The sequence below is a fragment of the Myotis daubentonii genome, chromosome 3 (assembly GCF_963259705.1).
Source record: "Myotis daubentonii chromosome 3, mMyoDau2.1, whole genome shotgun sequence".
Classification (NCBI taxonomy): domain Eukaryota; kingdom Metazoa; phylum Chordata; class Mammalia; order Chiroptera; family Vespertilionidae; genus Myotis; species Myotis daubentonii.
The window spans coordinates 186,979,000-187,003,870 of NC_081842.1; the positions used below are offsets into that span (position 1 = coordinate 186,979,000).

The following is a 24,871-nucleotide window of genomic DNA, read 5'->3' on the forward strand; positions in this document are numbered from 1 at the left end:
ATTTTTTAAAATGCTATAAATAAATTAAGACAGACAAATGTGGTTTTTAAAATGGGCAAAAGATTTGAAGAGGTGTGAAATTACATATGTAGTAATTTGCTTAAATTATTAGAGCTTTTCTTGCACACCAAAAGCTTGAAAGCACTTTGAATATTCTTTAATAAGGTATAGGTAAAACAATTTCTAAAGCATTCACACAATGGGAAACATTGTAACCACAGAATGAATAGAAAAAATCATATAATAATATGAATTTCTTTCAGTTCGTTTTATTAAGAAAAAAAGCAAGTTGTAAAACAATGTATGTAGTATATTAGCATTTATTTAAAAAGAAGTTAAGGATATATAAAAATTATATACAGATATACGTATATGTCTGTAGGTTTGTATATACATGTATGTATGTATGTTCATGCATATTATGCATATAAATGTAAAATATCTCAAGAAGGAGTAAGAATTAATCACATTAGTTTCCTGTGAGAGGTGAAATTCATAGCTATAAGATTGGAGTATATGGGAGACTTCACTATGCATTCTTTAAATTATTAAATTTTGAATCTTGATGTTTTTATTCAAAAGTAAATAACATTGAAAGAAAACAAAAAATAAAAAATAAATCAACATTTCTACATCACAACCATAATCATTAATTTTTGTAACAATACCATCTCATTAATAATCAAAAAAATTAACTAACAAATTTTGGCAAAAGTTATACAAGATCTTTATCAGTAAACATATCAAATTTAACTGAAATATAAATTGAACTAAAATTAAAAAGGCTGAGTAAATGTTGACTGATATAATAAAGAAACATGACAAATCTCTCTAAACTAGTCTATATGTTCAATTCAATTTTAATCATAATTCCTAAGAGGATTTAACTTTGTAATTACAATTCAGACTATATGGGGCTAAAACAATTTTGGAGAAAGATAGCAAGATTGGAAGATATACCCTATCACAAACTAAGACACATCGCTGTAGTAAATTAAAAAAAGCAGTATTGCATTAGGTATAGATAATTAGATAATGATGACATAAAAAGTAATCATAATAAAAACTCATAAAAAGACCCATGCGGAGGTATGGACTTGGTAAATGACAGAATTACCTTATAATTTTTGGGAATAGTCAATAAATATATATTTTATTAGCTCATTAAAAGACACAAAGGTAAAATCCATATAGATTAAGAATTAAATGTGAAAAATAGCTTCAAAAATTCAAAACAAATATCTTCAAAAATGAGGATAAGAAGGAATTTCTCAAATGTGACACAAATGATAAATTATAATTTGTAAACTATAAATTTGATATCAAAATTAAATCTGCATAAACTAAGTTACCATACTTTTTTAAAAGGCAGTAGACTAAAAAATTTTGCAACATAAATAAAAACTATATTGTAATATCCAGAATAAAGAACAATTCCCACAAATTAAAACAAAATCAGAGAACTCAATAATAAAATGGTCAAAAAAATAAGTCTCTAGTATATAACAAGGAAAACTTTATTATTATTATTAAGGAAAAATTAAACTAAAATGAAAGTTTGCCCTGCCAGGTGTGGCTCAGTAGATGAGTGTTGATCTAGGAATCAGGAAGTCATAGTTCAATTCCCAGTCAGGGCACATGCCCAGGTTTCAGGCTCAATCCTCAGTAGGGGGCATGCAGAAAGCAGCTGATTAATGATTATCTCTCATCATTGATGTTTCTATCTCTCTCTCTCTCTCCCTTCCTCTCTAAAATCAATACAAATATTTTTTAAACTTGCCAAAGTTTAAAAGCATAATAATTTCAAGTCTTGGTGTGAATGTAGCTTTTACATGACTTGAATCAAATATAAATTGACCCAATTATGTTGGTGGGTAACTGCTAATAATTTGAAGATATTTGTACACAATGGCCTAGTAACTTAATTGCAACCTATATATCCTAAAAGAACTCTTGGACATAAATACTACAGTCTAACATAAGAACAGAAATTTGTCTACTACTTTAATGTCCATTGATATGGGAATACATAAATCAACAGTCATATATTTATGGGGTGGAATACTAACTATACTGTAATTAAAGAATGAACTGTACCCACTTGAATAAACACGATTGATATAAAAATAAAAAACTAATAGTATAATCAGGTCAATAGAATATGCATAATGATACTGTTGTGCAAATTTAAAACACACAAAATAATAATATTTTTATGAATGCCTTTGTGTAAACCAACGGAGACAATGAGTTTAATGGTTACTTCTTGGAAAGGGAATAAGCGAAAGGCATCATTGATGAGTACAAAGATGATGATAACTTGGTCAGAAGTAAATATAATAAATTATTAACCAAGTATCTAGTTTATTACATTATTCTATGTATTTTTCTAGACATTATAAAAGTTATAGATTTGTTAAATGCTCTGAGACCTTTTCCTCATGGCCCAGAATCATGAATTCTGGATCATGGGTCCAGAGCAGCACTACCTAGGAAACCCAGGGATGATTCCTCTGCCCTTACCTGCTACCTTCAGATCCACGACGGCCTCTTCAGAGATGTCACCATCTTTAAAGAAACAGTGGTACTTCCCCTCATCAGTAATACTGGCATTATGGATCCTGAGGGTCATTTTGCCCTCTCCCAGGGCATCCTTCAGGAGCACTGTGTGATTTGTATAGTTCTGAGTGCTTTTTCCAGAGAGTTTTTTCTCCTTCTTGTAAATGGAAATTGGCTGGTAGTGATCCCGATACCAGCCCACCTGCATGTGTTCCGCACTCTCTGGTGGGGAAAGCTGGCAGCTGAGCTCAGTGTGCCCGCCTGCCAGGACCACCTGGCGGCTCCTGGAAGTATGCACAGTGAACTGTTCTGTGAAGGAAGTTGGAGAACAAGATTTTAGTGTGAAAGCCACAGAAATATGCTTCACCTAGACCCCCCCACCTCCTCCAGACACATTGGCCTCTTTCTGGTTCTTGATGCCAAGTTCTTTCTTACTCTGAATTTGACTCTCAGGAGTATCCTCACTCTGACCTCCACACTCTGCCTCATTATCTCTCAGGTCCCAGCTTAAATGGCAACTCCTTAGGAGATTTTATATGATTACCCATTTACCATCTCCACTAATCATACCTACATGGTCTTCATAGCACATACCACTACCTGATATTGTTAACTTCTGTCTTTATTTTCTCTCATGGCCCACTAATATGTAAGTCATGCGACAGCATAGTTTTGTCTTATTCCTTTTTAAATTCTCTTCATTATCCTCAGTGCATAAAACACTGTCTGTGCCTACTAGGCACTCTGTAAATCCTTAGCAAAGGAATGGAAGATTCTCCCATTGTCTAGAGGTAGGATGTGAACCACTATTGCCCGACAACATCCTTTACTTATCAAACACACAGCTGCTTTTTTCAGTATCCTTTTTGGTGGATTAAAGATGGCCACAAATTTTTTGATGTGACTTCCATGAAGATAAAGGGTCTATGTCCCCTCCTCTTGAAACTGTATGTTTTGAGATTGCTTTGCTCAGTAGAATATGGCAGAAGATGACCTGTAATAATTTCTGAGCCTGTCTTAAGAGATTAGCAGCTCTCATTCTTTTAATTTATTTCCTTTATTATTTTTTAACACTCTTTTTGGAAGCCATGAGCTGCCAAAATGAAGTCAACTCCCCTGAGTCCAGCATGGCAGAAAGGCCACGTGTTGACATGCCATCTGACAATCCCAGCCTTCCAGCCTACTCCATCAAAGTTCCAGACATGAATGAAACCACCTTGGGTTCTTCAGACCACCCTGCCCACCAGCTGAATACACCTATTGACCTCAGTCTGTGTCACGTGGAACAGAAGAATGTGCTAGCCAGAATTCCTGACCCACCAACTGTGAAATGTAATAAAATGTTGGTTGTTTTAAATCATTCATTTGGGGGGTAACCTGTTCTAAAGCTATAGGTGACTATCACACAGCTCCTCCCATACTCTGAGGTTTTGTTCCTTTCACCTATGGCAAATTCATTCCTGTCTCTGCTGACAATGTTTTTCCTTCTCACCATAAGGAATCTGAATTATCAGACCTAAGGTCTACTGAATTAGAAAAATTTGTGCACAGTTCCAGCTCACACCATCTTCTTTACCTGAGGTTCTACTAAACTTATAGTCACATAAATGATCGTGTTTTGTTCTTAAACATAAGGGGTATATTCATTATGATTTGCCAGTGAGAATTCGAGCATCCCAGGGGAAGATGGTAGACATTTTTCTGTCTCATCTCCTAGGCACATCATTGCAGCACTGTGGATGGAGTCAGGCTGAGAAAGATTCAGTCACTGAAATAACATGTCTTAATCACAAGTTGTTTAAAGCCTCATTTCAATCCTCAAAACTATAACAGAAAGGGTGGAACCAGAAAAACATCAGCGAGAAACCGTCCTCATTTCATTCATTGTCAGTTACCTCCATGATCTTTCTTTTCTTTTTTTTAAAGTTTTTATTTTTTAAAAAAAATTTTTATATATATTTTATTGATTTTTTACAGAGAGGAAGGGAGAGAGATAGAGAGTCAGAAACATCGATGAGAGAGAAACATCGATCAGCCTCCTCCTGCACATCCCCCACCGGGGATGTGCCCGCAACTCAGGTACATGCCCTTGACCGGAATCAAACCTGGGACCCTTCAGTCCGCAGGCTGACGCTCTATCCACTAAGCCAAACCGGTTTCAGCACCATGATCTTTCTTTATTACTGTGATACACCATGAAAAAGAGTAGATATCCTTACCCGAGGTGAGCACCATCTCTAAGAGGAGAAAGGTCACAAAGTATCCAGACACACAGGAAAGTGAAGGCTCCATCACACCTGGAAAATGCAATAGCAATTGTGGGATTGGGCAGCAAGAATCATAGTAACACATACACACACACACACACACACACACACACACACACACACATACACACAGATAATTTTGAAATCCTGTCTTTCTAGAGAATTCCCATTGATGTGCAACCAACTGACTTAGTCAAACCACAAATTCAGACCAATTGAGATGCTCTCTTCTTCTCTTTCTTTCCTGTGCTCTTACTGTGGCTCATTGCCTTCCTCAGATTACTATTCTGAAGGGCAGCTGTGGTAGATGAGAACATAAAGGTATACAGAACCCAGCTATGTACATCTCCACACTCACTCGGCCTCAGCTGCCCCTTGGCCTGAGCCACTTTGTCAATGGAGAGCCCTGGCTGCTGCTTCTGATGTGGCCTCATTTCCTAATGGGGGTATTGTGTGCCTTCTGCTGTGGGGGATAGACCAGCTTTAGAAAAACATTGACAAGATCACTGTAATGGGCAGGCTCTGACAAGCCTGAATCTATGGGATTTCTGGCCTCACCCACTACTTCTACATTCAAAGGAAATGCCACATCAGGGAGGAGGGATCTAGACTTCTCAGTAGCTGCCCAGCAGGGCTAAGTCAAAACACTCAGATGTAAAAGGCGTATTGAAGCATAGTAACCTCTATCTTGTATAAAAACTGCTGTTTGAAATTCTTTGCTATTGTTAGATAGTCCCTTGTCCTGTAAACTCTGTCATTTTTAGACAGTCTCTTATTCTATAACTGTTTTAGCTTGAATAATAGAAAAAGATAAAAACTTAACTGTCAAGCTAGCCATCTAACATAATGGACTAACACTGATAATAATTCCCATATTCGTATGCCAAATGTTTGTTCTTTATGTATATAAGATTACAAACTGTCTGTAACAATAACTCACACAGAGCTCTTTGTAAAATCTGTAGACAAAGAAGCTCAAAAGGTTTAAATACAGAAAACTTTCTGTGTGACTTCACTCAGAGATTTGGAAGAAACACCTCCCTGTGGGCCCGCATGCAATAAACGATTCCTAATTAATTGGCTCATTAAGGCATCTTGTATCTCACTCGCTGATTTATGACACAACAGTATTAACAGGTAACAAGAATAAGCAAACAGATAAATGCTGCTCCTTTCTTGCTTTATTTCCTAATTTTTCCCCTCACTTTTTTAAAAATATGTTTTTGTTGATGTCAGAGAGAGGAAGGGAGAGAAAGGAAGAGGGAGAGAAAAAAAAAAGCCATCAATGATGAGAGAGAATCAATGATCGGCCACCTCCTGCATGCCCCCTATTGAGGATTGAGCCCACACCCAGGCATTGTGCCCTGACCATGATCTTCTGGTTCATGAGTGGACACTCAACCATTGAGCCACACTAGCTGGGCTCCCCCATCCATTTTCTTCCTAAACTGCAATCCCCTTCTAATAAACTCTTAGTAATAAATTTGGGCTCTTTTTCTAGGAACCCTAGATAGAAAAAGAGGAGACACTGCTATGATATGGAGATAGGCATTTGCAAGCTGGATTGAGGGACATATCTGTTCATATATTCAACAGTTAAGCAAAGTTGGGTTGATGAAGTATCTCAAATATGTCAATAAATAAAATATTAGCTTTTACCTGCTAGAATATGGAGTGCTTACATGCAAATATAAATGATGTGATTCCATTTTGAGATTTGTGTTTTGTAATACAAGAATATAAAATGATGTATTAAAGGAGAGAAAGTTACAGGTTAAGTGTCTCTTACAATGGTTTAATCTATCCATTAAAAAGGAAATTGAATTGGAAAGAATAATATAGCTGAAAGCAATGACACAGATTGGGGGTAGATATTTGAAAAACTTCAAATGATAAAAGAGCTCATATCCTGAACATATATGTTAAAATGTGAATTACACAAATGATTTTTAGGGAAGATAGGCCAAAAGAAAAATAGGCAAAGGACCCGAACAGTCTCAACATAGAAAATACCCCAATAGCAGTAAAGATAAGAAAAGATGTAGAACCTCATTAAGAGTCAGGAAAATGCATATTAAAAGCACAATGTAATTGCCACACACATCAGAATGACTACAGTGGAAAAGGCTGACAATGCAAATTTGATGAGGATGAGGTATAATGTGTCCTGGGCATTCCTTGTGTTCATGTCTGGTTTGAGTGCATTGGTACAATGATATGGCGGTACCCCCTTATCTGCAGGGGATACGTTCTAAGACCCCCTGTTAATGCCTGAAACCATAGATAGTATTGACCCCTATATATACTATGTTTTTTCCTTTATGTGCATACACTTACAGCTTCTCTTTGACATATATGTATTGCCAGCATCACTACTCTTACACTTTGGAGTTGTTGTTAGGTAAAGTAAGGGCTACTGGAACCAAGTACTGTGTTACCACAATAGTTGATCTGATAACCATGAGCTGCTAAATGACTAATGTGTGGGTAGCATAAGCAGTGTGGATCCATTGGACAAAGCGATGATTCATGTCCTAGGTGGGATGGAGCAGGTCAGTGCGAGAATTCATCATGTTACTCAGAATGGCATACAATTAAAAACTTATGAGTTGTTTATTTCTGGAATTTCCCATTGAATATTTTTGGGCCGTGGTTGACCATGGGTAATTGAACCTCCTAAAGTGAAACCACAGGTAAGAAGGACTATTATATTTGAAAGCACTTTAACATCTTCCACTCAAGTTGAAAATAAACAGCCTGTGATCCAGCAATTCTACATCTGGGTGCATGATCAAAGAAATGCATGCATATATGACCAGGAGACATGTACAATAAACTCCATGATGACATTATTAGTAATAACTACATTAGGAATATAAATATCCTAACAGTAAGCCTAAATATAACCCAAAATAATATCAACATCCAACAAACAAACTTATAAACAAAATGTTAATAACTGAGTGTTAATCAATTTGTGATTTTACATAGAATTAATATTTTTAGATACTTTGTTTCTTTATTATAAAATTACTTGCATTTCTGCCAACAACAGTTAACATATATAGCTTTTTGCAATTATCAATCGTTAAAAAACAGCAACAAAAATATAAAGTCCTCAGAAATAAATGTACCAAAAATGCAAAAATTTTTATTAGTGAAATTAGGACATTCTAATTTAATACTATCTATTGAAAGATACTACATCAGTATTCTAAAATCCCAGAGACATGACACAGTGTTTATGGATTAGAAAATTCAATATCATAGACTTCTACATAACATATTCTATAGATTCATTGCACTTTCAGTCAAAATTTTGAAGTTTTTGGTTGTTATTTTGTTTTGTATTATAAATCTTAAAATTATGACCCCAAAACATAGAAAGAACAGTGATGGGTCAAAAAAGAGCCAAGATATGGCATCAAATGGACAAAATAAACTGAAAAACAAAATAGAACCAAAGGTATGAATACACGGTACAGACTTGCAATGTCAGAGGAAAGGGGGGAGTAGGGGACGGGATGAAAGAAGGTAAAGGGATTAACCAAAGAACATATGTGCACAGCCCATAGACACAGACAATAGTGTGGTGATGGCCAGATGGAACGGGGGCAGGGGCTGGATGAAGGTGAGCAAAGGAAGGAAAAAGGGGGACATCCGTAACAGTGTCAATACTAAAAATAGTTTAAAATAAAGAAAAAGAATGTGATAAAATGAGTTAAATGATATCATGTGTTATTATAAAATTATTGTAATTTAAAAGAGAGTTGTGATATTAATGTAGAAATAGATGAATAGATAAATCAACAAATAGACCCAAACACACATGAAAACCTGATCGATGATAGAAGTAGCCCTGCAAATCAATTAAGAAAATAATTACTTTCTATGAATGGCGCTGAGACAGCTGCATAGGTGAAGTGGAGATTCTAAGTCTATAAGCTATATATAAGCTAAGTCAAAGCTATAAAAATGTTGAATAATTTTATAGTAATATACTTTTTTCTTTTTTATTGTTGATTCTATTACAGATGTCCCCCATTCCCCTCTGGGAATGTCCACTCCATCCAGCCCTCACTCCAACCTCCCCTGGATCTTCACCACATTGTTGCATATATGTTCTTTGGCTAATCTCTCCTCTTCTTTTTATCCAGCCCTCCCCACCTCCCTGCCCTCTGACATATCAGTCTGTTCCATGTATCCATGCTTCTGGTTCTATTTTGTTCATCAGATTATTTTGTTCATTAGATTCCATGTATCAGTGAGATCATATGGTATTCATCTTTCTCCGACTGGCTTATTTTGCTTAGAAGGAACTCTTACCATTTGGAACAGCATGAATGGACCTGGAGATAATAGTAATATAATTTTTATGAAATTGGAATATGGACAACTTTCTCAAACTATGAATAAAATTGGAATGGAAAATGTTAAACTCAACTCCATTAAATTTAACAGCATGTTTATCTAAAGACATTATAAAGAAAGTAAAATGGCAAGTTCTGATATAGAAGAAGACATTTGAAACACCTACTACTAACATAGGATTAATATCTAACATATACTAATTAATCCTTATCATACAAATCACTAGTTGTCTCTTAAACAGAATCATTTTCTCTTCCTTCCTTAGTAAAGAACATCCAGTGTATATGAAGGAACTTGAACAACTCAAACAAAGCTACATTTTTCAGATTCCTTGTAGCAAGGTGAGGCTGTATGACTGATTTCTGGCCAAAGCAATGCAAACAGAACTATAAACAACGTTCTTTAATCCCTAAAGGCAAGAGGCACACCTTCCTCTCTTCCTCCTTGGAGTCAGACTGAATGTCATCTGACAGCTAGACTTCATATATACCTTGAATCTTGAAGTGGAAGCCAGAGGCAGAAGATGGCGGAGCACCAAGTAAGACAGAGGGAGCCTGGGTCCTTGAATTGACAAAGCTGTCCCACTTGCCTTGGAAACCCGCCTTCGGTCTTCTTTCATCTTGTTTAATGATGAAACTGTCATGTCTTTTTTTTTTTCCTTAAATGGGTTTGGGTTGCAGTTACATGGTTGTTCAGCTTGTTATTCTTTAATACAAATATATTATGAACACTATTTATAGCTATTCAGTATTTACCTTTATGATTTTCTTAAACATGATCAAAGAAAGCCAAAGGCACACATTTCAAGACTGGTCAGCTTCTCGAGATTGTTAAAGACCTGATTCCTCCCAGATATTTTGGATATCCTCCTCACACACCCTTAAACACATATACAACATACACCCCAATGAATGTCTGTGTACAACAGCTTATTTTTCTAGTCTAAGATGAAAGCACATCCCCTCACAGAAAAATCTGAAGGTGGCAACCCCACCCAGTGTGTAGGACTTTGTTCAAACTCACTTTTGCCATCAGGATTCAACAACAATTCTCAAGGACAAGCTTTAACTTGACTTGCCTCTCCTTGAAAATAGAGCATAAAAAATGTTTTTATTATGTATCATAAGATTGAATCACTTAAATTTTCTATGATGAAAAACTCACAATAAAGTATCTTAGGAATATTGTATCTAGGAAGATTTAAATCATGGGTATAATCTTTGAAAATGAAAATATAAAGGATCACCTTTATGTTGTAAAGGCTACCTATAGACATCTCCATAAAAAGTATATTTAATAAGGAAAATTATTTGGAATTTTTCTCTTTAAGTAAAGTTTTTATCAAACACAATTAGAAAATAAAGATGTCAGTGTAGCAGTATTATAAATGAAGAAAAATGAATAAGTGTGGATGATATAATTTACATAGAAAGTGATAAGATGATAAACACAAATAATTTTTTAAATAGTACCCCTTTCCTCCAGCTTAATTAAATTAAATAATGTGTAAGCTCTCTTTGGGGGTTTTTTAAAATATATTTTATTGATTTTTTTTTACAGAGAGGAAGGGAGAGGGATAGAGAGTTAGAAACATCGATGAGAGAGAAACATCAATCAGCTGCCTCCTGCACACCCCCCACTGGGGATGTGCCCACAACCAAGGTACATGCCCTTGACTGGAATCGAACCTGGGACCCTTCAGTCTGCAGGCTGATGCTCTATCCACTGAGCCAAACCGGTTAGAGCTGGAGTTTAAAAAATGTTTTATATACCTAAATAATTAGATAACTACATAATATTCAGGGAGGGGAAAAATTAAAATTTTAAATTATCCCATATTAATATATAGATTCACTATAGTTATAATACAGTGCTAACAGAATATTAGAAATAATAAAATAGTTTAATCTCAAAATCATGGGAAAGAATTAATGTTTACTAATAGCTAAGATAATGATAGAACAACAAAGTTTTTAAATTCATTCTACTGTATATTAATTAACTATAGTAGAAGAAAATACACTCACACACACACACACACATACACACACAGAGTAGTCCTGGTATTAGAAAACTCAAATCCAAATGAAACAGAATAGGGAGTCAAAAACACTACCTTCAGCTTTTGATATATGTGGTATAAGCTGGTCTTTCTCCATTTGTCCCTTCAGATCCATTCTTACCCTTCTTTTCCTTCTTCTGTAGCTTCCTCTGACCTCTACCAACTCAATAATTTGGGATCCTTTACTTTATTGCCTATGGAGGGCATGGATAGGGGACTAAAGATTGGAAAAAGGACCAGCTGGGTGTGGCTTAACGGTTGAGTGTTGACCCTGGAACCAAGAGATCGCTAGTTTGATTCATGGTCAGAGTACATGCCCAGGTTGTGGGCTTGATCCCCAGTAGGGGACATGCAGGAGACAGCTGATCAATGATGTAACTCTCTCATGATGAAGGTCCTCTCTCATCTATGTTTTATCTCTCTATCCCTCTCCTTTTTTCTCTCTCTAAAAATCAATTTAAAAAGACATATTTAGAAAAAAAAAAACATTGAGGAGAGGCCAGACTGTCTCTTTCCTGCTCCCTTTGGTTTTGGCCCACAATTCAGTCAATTGGTTCATTCTCTACAATTACAGATCCAGCTCATGGCCCATCACCCAAGGTCTGGATCTCTCAGGCTTTGGCAACACTATTTTGTCCTTTGTTGTTAATGACGAGGGGAGATAACTCATCATTAGCGAGACCTTGAGGATCTTCTTAGCTCACTTAATTCCAGTTACTCTTGAATAAACATTTTCTTCATTTGATTATCTTCAGAATTTAATCTGAATCTGCCTTATGTTCCCTGCCACAACTGTGACTAAAACAGGTAGAACCATATATCAGTTGAACAAGGATGGATTCCTGAAGAAAATAGCTCACTCTATGAAAAAAAAAAGTAAATAAAAACTCAGGATAATGTGTTTTGTGACATTGGAGTGAAAAGGATTTCTTAATAAGTCCACACAGTACAAACCATATAGGAAAATTAATTTTACAACTTTAAATTAAATATCTATACTAATAACGAATAAATTGTTAAGTTGTGTGAATAAGGCCCTAGCAGGTTTAGCTCAGTGTACAGAGCGTCAGACTGCGGACTCAAGGGTCCCAGGTTCAATTCTGGTCAAGGGCACATGTGGGCTATGAGTTGTGGGCTCGGTCCCCAGTAGGGGGCGTGCAGGAGGCAGCCAATCAATGATTCCCTCTTATCATTGATGTTTCTATCTCTCTCTTCCTCTCCCTTCCTCTCTGAAATCAATAAAAATATATTTTAAAAAATGATAATAATAAATAAATTGTGTGAATAAGAAATTCACCAATGGGTAGAACCAAATAGATAAATCTGTATAAAGAAATTCATAATCTTACTACTAATCAGGTAAATGCAATTTTTCACCCATCAAATGAGCAAATTAAGAAGTTGAGTAATATTGAATATTGATGAAGGTTGGGACAATAGGAGCAAACATTTACAATAGGTAGGAGTGAACATAAACTCATCTATTTTGGAATATAATCTCTTAATTTAGCATTACATTAAGGATTTGTATATTTGTTATATACTAAGGAGATATTTGGGTATATACCTGAAGAAACTCTTTCACAGATGCCCAGGTAGACATGTAAGAGAATGTTTCTCACAGTTCATTTTGTCAATGGATAAAGATGGGACACATTAAATATAAAGACACAAAGATTAAAAGTAAAATCAAAGGACTTGTATACATGTATATAAGCCAAACCAATGGACATGGACAACAGGGGGATGGGAGCATGAGTGTGCGGGGTGGGGGTGGGGGGAGGTTGGGGGTTAATGGGGGGTATGAGGACACATTTGTAATACCTTAACTAATAATAATAAAAAAAGTAAAATCTTGAAAATGACATATCATCTCAACAGCAGACATATCAATTAATATCTTACTATATTATTGTCAGACAACAGACTTCAGGACGAAGTATTAGCAGACATAAAAAGGAACATTTCATAAGATGAAAATATAACCCATCAAGAAAACATAGCAATCATAATAATGTATGCTCCTAATTAGATTCAAAAGACATTAAGAAAAACTGACCAAACTAAAAAAAGAAATAGAAAAATCCTCAACTATAGTTGCAGATTTTAATGTTCCTCTTTCAGTAATTGACAGGAAAAGTAAACTGAAATCAATAAGGATAAAGAAGACTTAAAATCCTATTAAAAATTAACATTATATTTATAGAAGATTATACCCAGAAACTGAACATACACCAAGACAGATCAAATACTTAAAACAAGTCACAATCAATTACAAGCAATTAAAATCCTAGAGAATAAGTCCTCTTATTTCAGGAAAGTAAAATAGAAACCATCTATTTTAATCTAGAAAATAGTCAAATGACTGAAATTTAAACAATGCATTACCAAATAGCCCATGTATCAAAAAAGAATTCAGAAGAGAAATTAGAAAATATTATGAACTAAATGAGAATTAAAACACAGCACTTCGACATATGTAGGGTGCAGCTAAAGCAGAGTTTAGATAGAGAACTGTAGTTTTAAATGCCTATGTGAAAAAAAATTAAAGGATTAAATTCATGTCTAAGCTTCTACCTAAAGGAGCTGGAAAACAGAAGCACAACAAACTTTTAGAAGGTAGAAGAAATTAAATAAAAACAAGAACAGAAATCAATGAAATAGAAAATTAACATGGAGAAAAATCAATTAAATACAAAGATGGTTTTTTGAAAAGATTAACAAAATTGATATAGCTTTTGTAAAACAGCAAAAGAGAATGTGGGAAAGCAAATTGCCAATATCATTTGTGTAAAGGAGGCATTTGGGTAGAAATTAAATAAAGATTTTGAACATTTTATGACAATAAATTCACAATGTACATTAAGTGAACAACTATTTAGAAATAAAACTGACACAAGAAATAAGAAATATAAATAGTGCATTTTTATTAAAGAAATTGCATTTATAATTAAAATATTTTTACACAGAAAACTAACAGCCCACATAAATTTACTAGTGAATTTAAACAAATCAAACATTTAAGGAACAAAATAATACTAAATATATATATATATATATATATATATATATATATATATATATACACATAACCTTCCAGAACAACTCACTTATCATTACCTCATAGTAAAATAAGTCAAGAACTTTAAAAAAAACAACAAATAATGGAATAACAGGAGCCAGGCTTTTTACAGTATAAGAAAGGAGCTACAAATATGGAAAGAAAATTAGAATAGATTCTATGACTTTGTTAGAGTTAGAATAATTGGTTTTAAGGCATGAATTTTAATATATATAGGTAGATAGAGAATAAATGTATAAATATACGTGTATGTGTATGTGTATCTATATATAAGGAAGCATTTATTCAAGGTTTAACATGAAATAACACAAATAAAATTTATAGAAACACAAATCCACATTGAGTCATAACACAGCAAAGGACAAGGTAAAAACAAAACTAATGGTGGATATATACAATTGAACACAGTTGTGTCTTGTACACTAGAAAGTCTTTACCAAATAATTATCTTAGATCAACAGAAGATCAATCTTCAGTGTCTTCCTACAAGATGGCTTACTTTAGCTGCTCCTCCTGTTTTCTCCAATATTCTCCTTTGTATGGCTGGTATGGAATAGTATGGCAGGTATATATATTCTTAGTTATGTAGATATAGACACACATAGATACAGATATTCATACATATATAGTGATAAAATTATATATGTATATAATTCCTTCCTCCCTTTATTCCTTCCTTTCTTTCTGATCTCTATCCACTGAGAGGGCCTAGGAGTACTAGCATTTCAGTAGCATTGAGTATATATAACGCCCAGTTCTTGGTCTCTAAATACCACTCCATTCTCAATGAAACCACAGTTCTTTAGACAAATAACTAATTCCAGAGTCATAGTGTAAAAACAAACACCAAACAAGATGAGCCTTAAATTAATATATGATGGGGACACAGAATTCAGGACTCCCACTGGCTAACTTGGGGCAATTTGAGTTTCAAAGTAGATAATACAGTAGTGGATTATATCTGTTGACTAAAATAGAAACCCATGAGTTCAAACTGATATAAACATATAAATAAATAAATAAGTAATATTTTTCTTACAGTTGAGTACCAACTAAAAAGTAAGTAGGAATGAGGAAAGTAGAAAATCACCCATTTCAACCATCATCATCATAATTAATTTGATAAGTCACAGTAATGAATACTAAGCCTTAGTAGGTAAAAGTAAAAGGAGAAATGAGGTTTTACATAATCTCAAATAATCTCCCCCACAAAATAGTTATCAATAAAAATGAGGGAAATATGTAAAACTTATTTTTGCAATGGAGAAATATGGAAAACAACATTTTAATCAAGTGATCAAAGTTCCTACCAGAAATAGGACAAAACAACATCATATTCCACCAGTTACAATGCAATGAGAATAACATAGGATTAATTATGTTGTATTTCAGCCTAGAGTAATAACTTGAGTCTAATCAAAGAGAAACATCACACCAATCTAAACTGAAGAGTGTTCTACAAAATGAATGTCCTATAATTATAAAAAATGCCCAGGTGACTAAAGTGAAAGAAAAGTTGAAGAAATTTTCCAGACTTAGGAAGACTAAAGAGACCTGAAAAGTAGATATTATGTATAATCTTGGATTGGGTTCTTCTGCTAAAAAGAACTTTATTAGGACAAATAATAAAACTTTATGGAGTCTCTGGGCATATTTATTCTTTGTACTATTTGTACTATTGATAAAAGTTGAAAATTGTTCACTGCATGGGAGAACATATTTGCCAATGTTATCACTGATAAGGGTTTAATCTCCAACATTTACAGGGATCTCATGCAACTTAACAATAGAAAGATAAACAATCCAATCAAAAAATGGGCAACGGACCTAGATAGACACTTTTCGAAAGAGGACATACAGAAGGCCGAAGGACATATGAAAACATGCTCAAAGTCACTAATTATATGAGAGATGCAAATCAAAACGGCAATGCAGTATCATCTCACACCTGTCAGAATGGCTATCATCAACAAATCAACAAACAACAAGTGTTGGAGAGGATGTGGAGAAAAAGGAACCCTTCTGCACTGCTGGTGGGAATGCAGACTGGTGCAGCCACTGTGGAGAACAGTATGGAGCTTCCTCAAAAAACTAAAAATGGAACTCCCATTTGACCCAGTGATCCCACTTCCAGAAATATATCCCAAGAAACCAGGAACACCAATCAGAAAGGATATATGCACCCCTATGTTCATAGCAGCACAATTCACCATAGCTAAGATTTGGAAACAGCCTACGTGCCCATCAGCAGAGACAGAGAAACAGTGATCAGACTATCAATCCCCAGAGGGAAAGTAGCGGGGGGAGGGGGAGGGGGAAGAGATCAACCAAAGGACTTGTATGCATGCATATAAGCCAAACCAATGGACATGGACAACAGGGGGATGAGATCATGAGTCGGGAGGGGATGATGGGGGTTAATGGGGCGGGGGGGCGGGGATAAGGACACATTTGTAATACCTTAACTAATAAAGAATTAAAAAAATAAAAATAAATTTTAAAAAAGTTGAAAATTGTTTCAATTTTTGGGTAATAAAAGACTGTTACTCCCACCCTAAAAATTAGAATGTTGATAAACTATGAAATTATAGTTTTTTAAAGCCCATGAGAGAGCTAAGAACTCAAAGAAACCTAATGAACTAAATTCCAGGGGGAAAAAATCTATTGAATAAAAACCTGCTTCTAGCTTCTTTCATCTCTGGTGGAATTTTCAGAGGGGGGAAATTTACCATGGGCAAAATAAATTAAACTTTTAACAGTTGTATGTGGGCTGAGCTGATTAGCTCTTGCCACAGAGCAAGTCTGAATATAACACCAACTCTTTCCCATGGGAATTCAATCAGTGCATGAGAGTAGCATACAAAAGACTGGGGACAAGGCATAAGAGGTGAGAGAGATCACCTGAGGCATGCAGGATGTCCCTCAAGTACAAGACAGTGGTTGCTGAAGAGTGAGGGAAAGGTAGAAAATATGAGAGAAATTCTTCCTAGAGAGTCATTCATCAGTAGCATTGTATTGGCCTTCTAACAGTTTGGGGCAGAGAAATAGGGCAGTGAAAGATCTTCTAAGAAATGGGAACCGCTAAATTATGACTAGAGAGCAAAAAGAATTCCTCAGTGAACAAAAAAGCTGGTAGTTTAAATATAAATCAGAGAAAGATGTCTCAGAGATCAGGAAGATGACAACTGGGTTGTAGAACATAAAGATATCTCATACAGCTTGCTCCCAGATTCCTTTTAAAGGAAATTCTGATCCCATGCCCAAAGCACTTCAAGTAAGTAGTGAAACTAAATGAAACAAAAGCTGAGGTTGCCATAATGCAGGTCAACTACAAATTAGATTATTTTAGTCCCCCATATTAGAAGCCTGACAAAAGAAGAAACATATCTTTTTATGATTAGAGTTAGCATTCAGTACTTAGAATTAGCACATCATTGTCTGATATGCAATAAAATTTACCAGATATGAACAAGCAATAACATGTGACACATCACAAGAGGAAAGAGTCAGTAGAAGCAGACCTAGAGATGGCTTAGATATTTGATTTACAACTCAAGAACTTTAAGAAAATATAATAAAATAGAATAAAATATCTAGTTAGAAAAGTGACAATATGAGTGAACAGATGGAAGATTTCTTCAGTATTATGGACACTGTTTAAAACATTAAAAAATAAATACAGGATATTATATAGAAAGAGTTAATTTAGAGAGAAAAGGGGGATATATGTAATACTTTCAATAATAGAGATTTTTTTTAAAAAAAATAGTTTAAATGCTTTGATCACAGATAGGACACCACAAAAAAAGGGGTCAGAAAACTTGAAGAGTGAAAACTAGAATCCAAACTGAACTTAGAAGAAAAGGTGAAAAAAAAAGTGGAACAGAACATTTACATCATTAACAAAATAGATGACAAATATTATATGACCATCTCAACAAATGAAGAAAAAATTATTTCACAAAACTCAACACATAATAAAATTTCTCAAAATATAAATAGAATAAAACTCTCTTAGTGTGATAAAAGGTATCTACAGAAAACCTACAGCTAATGTCATATTTAATGATGAAATGTTAAACACTTTCTGTTAAGCTAGAGCATTGGTCCTCAAACTTTTTAAACAGGGGGCCAGTTCACTGTCCCTCAGACCGTTGAAGGGCTAGACTATAGTTTTAAAAAAAAAACTATGAACAAATTCCTATGCACACTGCACATATCTTATTTTGAAGTAAAAAAACAAAACGGGAACAAATACAATATTTGTATTTGCATGTGGCCCACAGGCCGTAGTTTGAGGACCCCTGAGCTAGAGCCTGAAGCAAGTATGTCTGTTGTTACTACTTCTATTTAACATTGTACTTATCCAATTCAGTGCAAGAAGACAAGAGTAAAGGCATAAAGATCAGAAAAAAAAGTAACACTTATTCTATTAACTGATGACATGAATATATGTATAGAAAAAACCACAGAATCTACATAAAAACAAAACCCTAAAGCTAACAAATAAATATAAAAAGACTATAGGAAATAACACCAATAAATAAAATAAATTTTATTTCAGATACTATAAATTATAATTATAAAATTGAATTTAAAAAATACAGTTTATAATAACATAAAAACTAAACACATCAAAATAAATTTAATAAAATAAGTATAGAATTGTTACAATGAAAATTCCAAAACATCTTAGAAATTAAAGAAGACCCACCTGAGTAGAGAGATATATTAAGACTCAGTATTGTTTATAAGTCCATACTTTGAAATTTGTTTATAAACTAAGCTTAACCCCAAAATCCATGCATATTGTTTTGAGGAAATTATATAATACATCAAAATTATATAAGAAAAGTCCAATAATTTTTTTTAAAATAACAAAGTTGAAGACCCAACCCTATTTAATCTCAAGTTGTATTAGAAAGCTATACTAATCAAAACAGTGTTGTATCGACAGAGGGATAGATTTATATATTGATAACGAATTTTTGATAAAGGTTCAAAGTGCAGAAAATTTGGGTCTATTTATGGACTCTGTTATCTTTTGTTAATCTACTAGAGGCCCAGTGCATGAAATTCGTGCATGGGGGGGGTCCCCTCATCCCAGCCTACACCCTCTCCAATCCGGGACCCCTCAGGAAATGTCCAACTGCCGGTTTAGGCCCGATCCCATATCGGGCCTAAACCAGCAGTCGGAAATCCTTCTCACAATCTGGGACCACTGGCTCCTAACTGCTCATCTGCCTGCCTGCATGATCACCCCTAACTGCCCCCCCAATGGCCTGGTCACCCCCAACTATCCCACTTGCTGGTCTGGACTCCCCTTACTGCCCCCCCCCCTGCAGCCTGGTCACCCTACGCAGCCTTTTCATTCATTCATTCAGTTGTTTCGGTTGTGACGGTCGCTTATATATATATATATATATATATATATATATATATATATATATATATTTGTGTATCTTTACATCAATAGCCATATTGTCCTGATTAGCGTATATTGAGCTTTGAAATCAGATTGAGTCTCTCATTTTCAGGAATAACCATGTAAATTTCTACAGATTTGAAAAAAAAAGGCAGACCATCTTCAGCAATTAACTTTTCTCCTTGAGAGAATCAGCGTCTGGCTTATCCCTGGGCTCTGATCGAGACTAGATGCCTCATAATGAGACACTAGGTGACCATAAAGATCTGCACTGGCTCATAACAACAACTGTTAGACTGGCCAACTGGTCAGAATCTTGAAATAGATGAAGTAGGAAGATTAATGACAGGCAGTCTAGTAAAGTTTTTGTGTGAATGTACCACTCACAATGAGCACAATGTATAGAAATATTCATAAATTCTTTGCATAGTTATTCAAGGTTGCCTATTGCAAAGAAAGCCTTCAGTAATCAAGTGGATGAGGTGCCCCATTCTGTGGATGTAAATCAACTTTTTCTTGTGAGCAACCCTAGTGTTTGTTTAATGGGCTTATATTCAAAGCAGCTGTGGTGTGTGATGAGGTCTATGCATGAGCTCAACAAGATGGATTTTCCCTCCCCACAGTTTCTGCCTACTGACATCACCGGTTGCCCAATTGCCAATGGCAGGGGCTAAACATTAAGCCCCATGTTTTCAAGTACTCCTCTGGATGAGAAACCATTCTCCACTAATTGATTATATTGGACCTCTGCCACCATAGTGAAAAAGGACAATTTGTCCTTACTGGAGTGGATAATTATCCCGTATATGCATTTGCCTTCCTTGGCTGCAGTGCTCCTGCCAGATTCACTAAGAGCAAATTTATAACAATGCTTTATTGTTGTCATGGTGTTCCACACAAAATGGTTTCTGGTTCAGGAACTAATTTTACCATAAAAAGTACAGTAATGCCCTAACCGGTTTGGCTCAGTGGACAGAGCTTCGGCCTGGGGACTCAAGGGTCCCAGGTTCGATTTCGGTCAAGGGCATGTACCTTGGTTGCGGGCACATCCCCAGTGGGTAGTGTGCAGGAGGCAGCTGATTGATGCTTCTCTCTCATTGATGTTTCTGACTCCCTATCCCTCTCCCTTCCTCTTTGTAAAAAATCAATAAAATATATTTTAAAAAAGTACTGTAATGAGCTCCTACTTATGAAATTGATGGATCATACCATATATTCCTTTACACAGAAGCAGCTGGCCTTCTGGGTCATTGCCATATCCTATTGAAGACTCAGGTATGTTGCTTGCTGGAAAGCACCCTCTGCAAGGCTGTAACACTACCCCATAAGAATCAGTCTATCTTCGAATCAATGATTTCCATGTGGTGCTTTTTAATTCAATTGCCAAAACGCATGGGTTCAAGACTAGAGAGACAAAAGTGGGAGAGGTTCTCTTACTATCATACCCAATAATCCATTCACTGAATCCTTGCTCCCCATTTCCATAATTTTGAGTTCTGTCAGTTTAAAGGTCTTCTCAAGGGAGGAATAACTTCACAAATGTAAGCAATATTTCCCTGGTAACATGGAAGCTGAGACTGCCACTTGGCAAATTTGGGTTCCTTATACTACTGAATCAATAGACAAAAATGTATTGAAATCCAGTTATTAAAGGGTAATAGACATTCTCAAGGCAGAGAAGACTATGCCTGGAATCCAGGGGATTCTTTTGAACACATCTAATTACTTCAAATTCAGTAGTAGATGTTAATTAAAGACCACAGTAATGAATAAAGGCAAGACCACTAAAGACTCAAATGCTTTAGGAATGAAGATTAGAGTCCCCTAACAGGTAAAGAACTCTGATTCGCTAAAGCAGCGGTTCTCAACCTGTGGGCCGCGACCCCTTTGGCAGTCAAACGACCCTTTCACGGGGGTCGCCTAAGACCATCCTGCATATCAGATATTTACATTATGATTCATAACAGTAGCAGCAACATTACAGTTATGAAGTAGCAACGAAAATAATTTTATGGTTGGGTCACAACATGAGGAACTGTATTTAAAGGGCCAAAAGGTTGAGAACCACTGCTCTAAAGTGAGATAAAGGGGAATCTGTATTAGTTAATGAAAAAAGTTATAAATATTATTTACAGCTTCATAACTAGTTACTGACATGAAGACTATAATAGTTATACCCAATTATTCCCTTGCTGGAGAGGTGTTCAAGCAAACTCCACATAATTTTGGCGGTGGGGGTGGGGAGGAGACTAGGTAATAATGTAGTTGAAATAATGGAAGTCAAATATGATCAGAAGATTTGCTATTCTAAAAAACATGCCCTTACAGAGAACCTAAATAGACACCTCTCCTGAATAGACACATGTCCAGATGGTCAATAGACACTAACTGTCAGACACTAAAACATGTTCAATGCCACTAACTGTCAGAGAATGCAAATTAAAACCATAACGAGATATCACCTCACACGTATCAGAATGGCCATCATCAATAAATCCACAAACAAATGTTGATGAGAATGTAAAGAAAAAGGAACCCCAGTACTCTAGTGGTGGGAATGCAGATTGGTGCAGTCACTACAGAAAACAGTACGGAGGGTCCTCAAAAATTAAGAGTGGGACTGCCTTATGAACCAGTTATTCCACTTCTTGGTATATATCTGAAGAACCCAAAACACTAATTTGAAGGAATACATGCACCCCTTTGTTCAGTGCACCATTATTTATAATAGTCAAAATATGGAAGCAACCCAAGTGCCCATCAATAGACAAGTTATAAAAAACCTGTGGGATATATATATATATATATACATAGTATATATATATATACACATAGTATGTATATATATATATATATATATACACATACTAGGGGGGCCCGGTGCACAAAATTCGTGCACTGGGTGTGGGGAGGGGGGGAGTGTCCCTCAGCCCAGCCTGCCCCCTCTCACATACTGGGAGCCCTCAGGCATTGACCCCCATCACCCTCCAATCGCAGGATCGGCCCCTTGCCCAGGCCAGACGCCTCTGGCCTAGGCGTCCGGCCCGGGCAGCGGGGACCTGCAGTGGCAGTGGGGGGCGCCGCGATCGCGTGGGCTCCGCCCCTGCCCCTGCAGGATGTCTCTGGCTGAGGCGTCCGGCCCGGGCAGCGGGGACCCGCAGCTGCAGCGGCCCCGCGATCGTGGGCTTTGCTTTAGGCCCAGGCAAGGGACCCCTAGCTCCTGGGACTGCCAGCTTCGACCGTGCTCAGCTCCCATCGCTGGCTCCACTCCTACTTCCTGCTATCACTGGCCAGGGCGGCAAAGGCGCCTGATTCTCTGATCATGGCTGGGGGACAGGGCAAAGGTGGCCCCAGGGCCGCCTTTGCCCTGCCCCCCAGCTCTTAGCTCCCCCCTGGGTTTCCGATCACTGTCAGTGGCAAGGGGCTTCTTCCTGCTTTCCCTTTCACCTCCCTGCATTGTGCCTACATATGCAAATTAACCGCCATCTTGTTGGCAGTTAACTGCCAATCTTAGTTGGCAGTTAATTTGCATATAGTCCTGATTAACCAATGAAAAGGGTATCGTCGTACGCCAATTACCATTTTTCTCTTTTATTAGTGTAGATATACTCGTCCATAAAAAAGATGAAATCTTACCATTTGCATGGATGGACCTAGAGGGTATTATGCTAAATGAAATAAGTCAGTCAAAGAAAGACAAATTCCATATGATTTCATTTATATGTGAAATCTAAAAAACAAAATAAGTAAAATTGAAACAGACTCATAGACTCAGAGAAGAGACTGATAGCTGCCAGAGGGGAGCGGGGTTGTGGGACAAGTGAAAACATGAGGGGATTAAGAAGTACAGATTGGTAGTCACAAAACAGTCATGGGGATGTAAAGTACATCATAGAGAATACAGTCAATAACATTGTAATAACTGTACATGGTGCTAGATGGGTACTGGAAATATCAAGGGGATCACTATAAAGTATATGATTATCTATCCCCTATGCTATACATTTGAAAATAACACAAAATAATATTGAATGTAAATAAAATTGAAAAATAAACTTTTAAAAGAAGCTAAATAAATAAATAGATAACAGACCCCTATTTTACATGTTTTATATATTATATATTTTTTACATATTTTATATATTATATATTTCTTTATTATCTGTTCATACAGCTCCACTAGGAGATCATGAATGTGTCCTGTCTCTAAATCATCACACTGTGGCATCTTTAGGGCACTGCTATATTCAGTGTCTCAATATGGCAGCGCCCTAAATCTGAGGGAGACCCTTTTAAATGACACTGGCCAAAAGGAAATATCAGAATGAATTATTGTCTTAAAAAGGAGTATCCCTTGTTCTTATTCTGAACGTGGACACATTTCCTTGCATGTCCTATTTCTATTAGTGTCTGTAACCTATCTGACAAAAGAGAAGGCAAACTTATTTTCTGCATCTGCTTTTCCCAGAAACTGTGTGCCTCTGAACTCATCATGGAATCAATTTACCCCTGTGAGCTTTCCCTAAATAGGCCAGTAGCAAATTTCCCTTTGAGAGCAGAACAGGAGCCAGCATAGTAAGAAAAACTAGATTTTTTAAAAAAACAAATTACAGAATGTACCCTGAGAATGGCCACTGCTAGATTGGAAGAAGAGGATTAGACTACTCACATGTATATGATTTAATCCATTCAAAATTTGAACAAGTCCTTGCTCCCTGGATGTTCCTAAAAGCACCACCTTGATAATGTTGCTGCTATATAAAGAGAAGGAAGCAAGGCAGAACTGCACTGGCAACCAGCTCACTCACAGTGGTGATTCAACTGAGCAGACTCGAGTCAAGCCAAGGCAAGTCACCACCAGCAACAGAAACAGCAGCATAAGTACATCTAAGTAGCAGCCAAACTCCTAAATGAAGAAAATCCCCCGTCAAATATCACATTACAAATTCAATTTTGTATTTTACTTTTTTGTCTGTGATAATTCTCTTACTTCTGTAATTGGAAGTATCATCAATTGTCATTGTTTTCTGAAATACTTAGGAAATTAAAATAATTCTCACATTTGTGGTAAAAAGAAGGGCTTACCCAAAGAAGACACTTGAATC

The 24,871-nt window shown here is 36.0% G+C and overlaps 1 protein-coding gene across 2 annotated transcripts in view; it reads right to left on the reverse strand.

Moving 5' to 3' along the window:
• LOC132231112 (putative selection and upkeep of intraepithelial T-cells protein 1 homolog) overlaps positions 1 to 24,566 on the reverse strand; it is a 49,580-nt gene extending 25,014 nt beyond the window's left edge. For both annotated transcript variants that reach the window (XM_059689666.1, XM_059689665.1), the window contains exons 1-3: positions 24,436 to 24,566; positions 4,779 to 4,856; positions 2,524 to 2,868 (exon numbers count right to left, since the gene is read on the reverse strand). In XM_059689666.1, coding sequence (XP_059545649.1) covers positions 2,524 to 2,868; positions 4,779 to 4,851 — 418 coding nt within the window. In that variant the 5' untranslated portion in view covers positions 4,852 to 4,856; positions 24,436 to 24,566. The remainder of the gene's footprint in view (positions 1 to 2,523; positions 2,869 to 4,778; positions 4,857 to 24,435) is intronic.
• Positions 24,567 to 24,871: the final 305 nt, after the last annotated feature.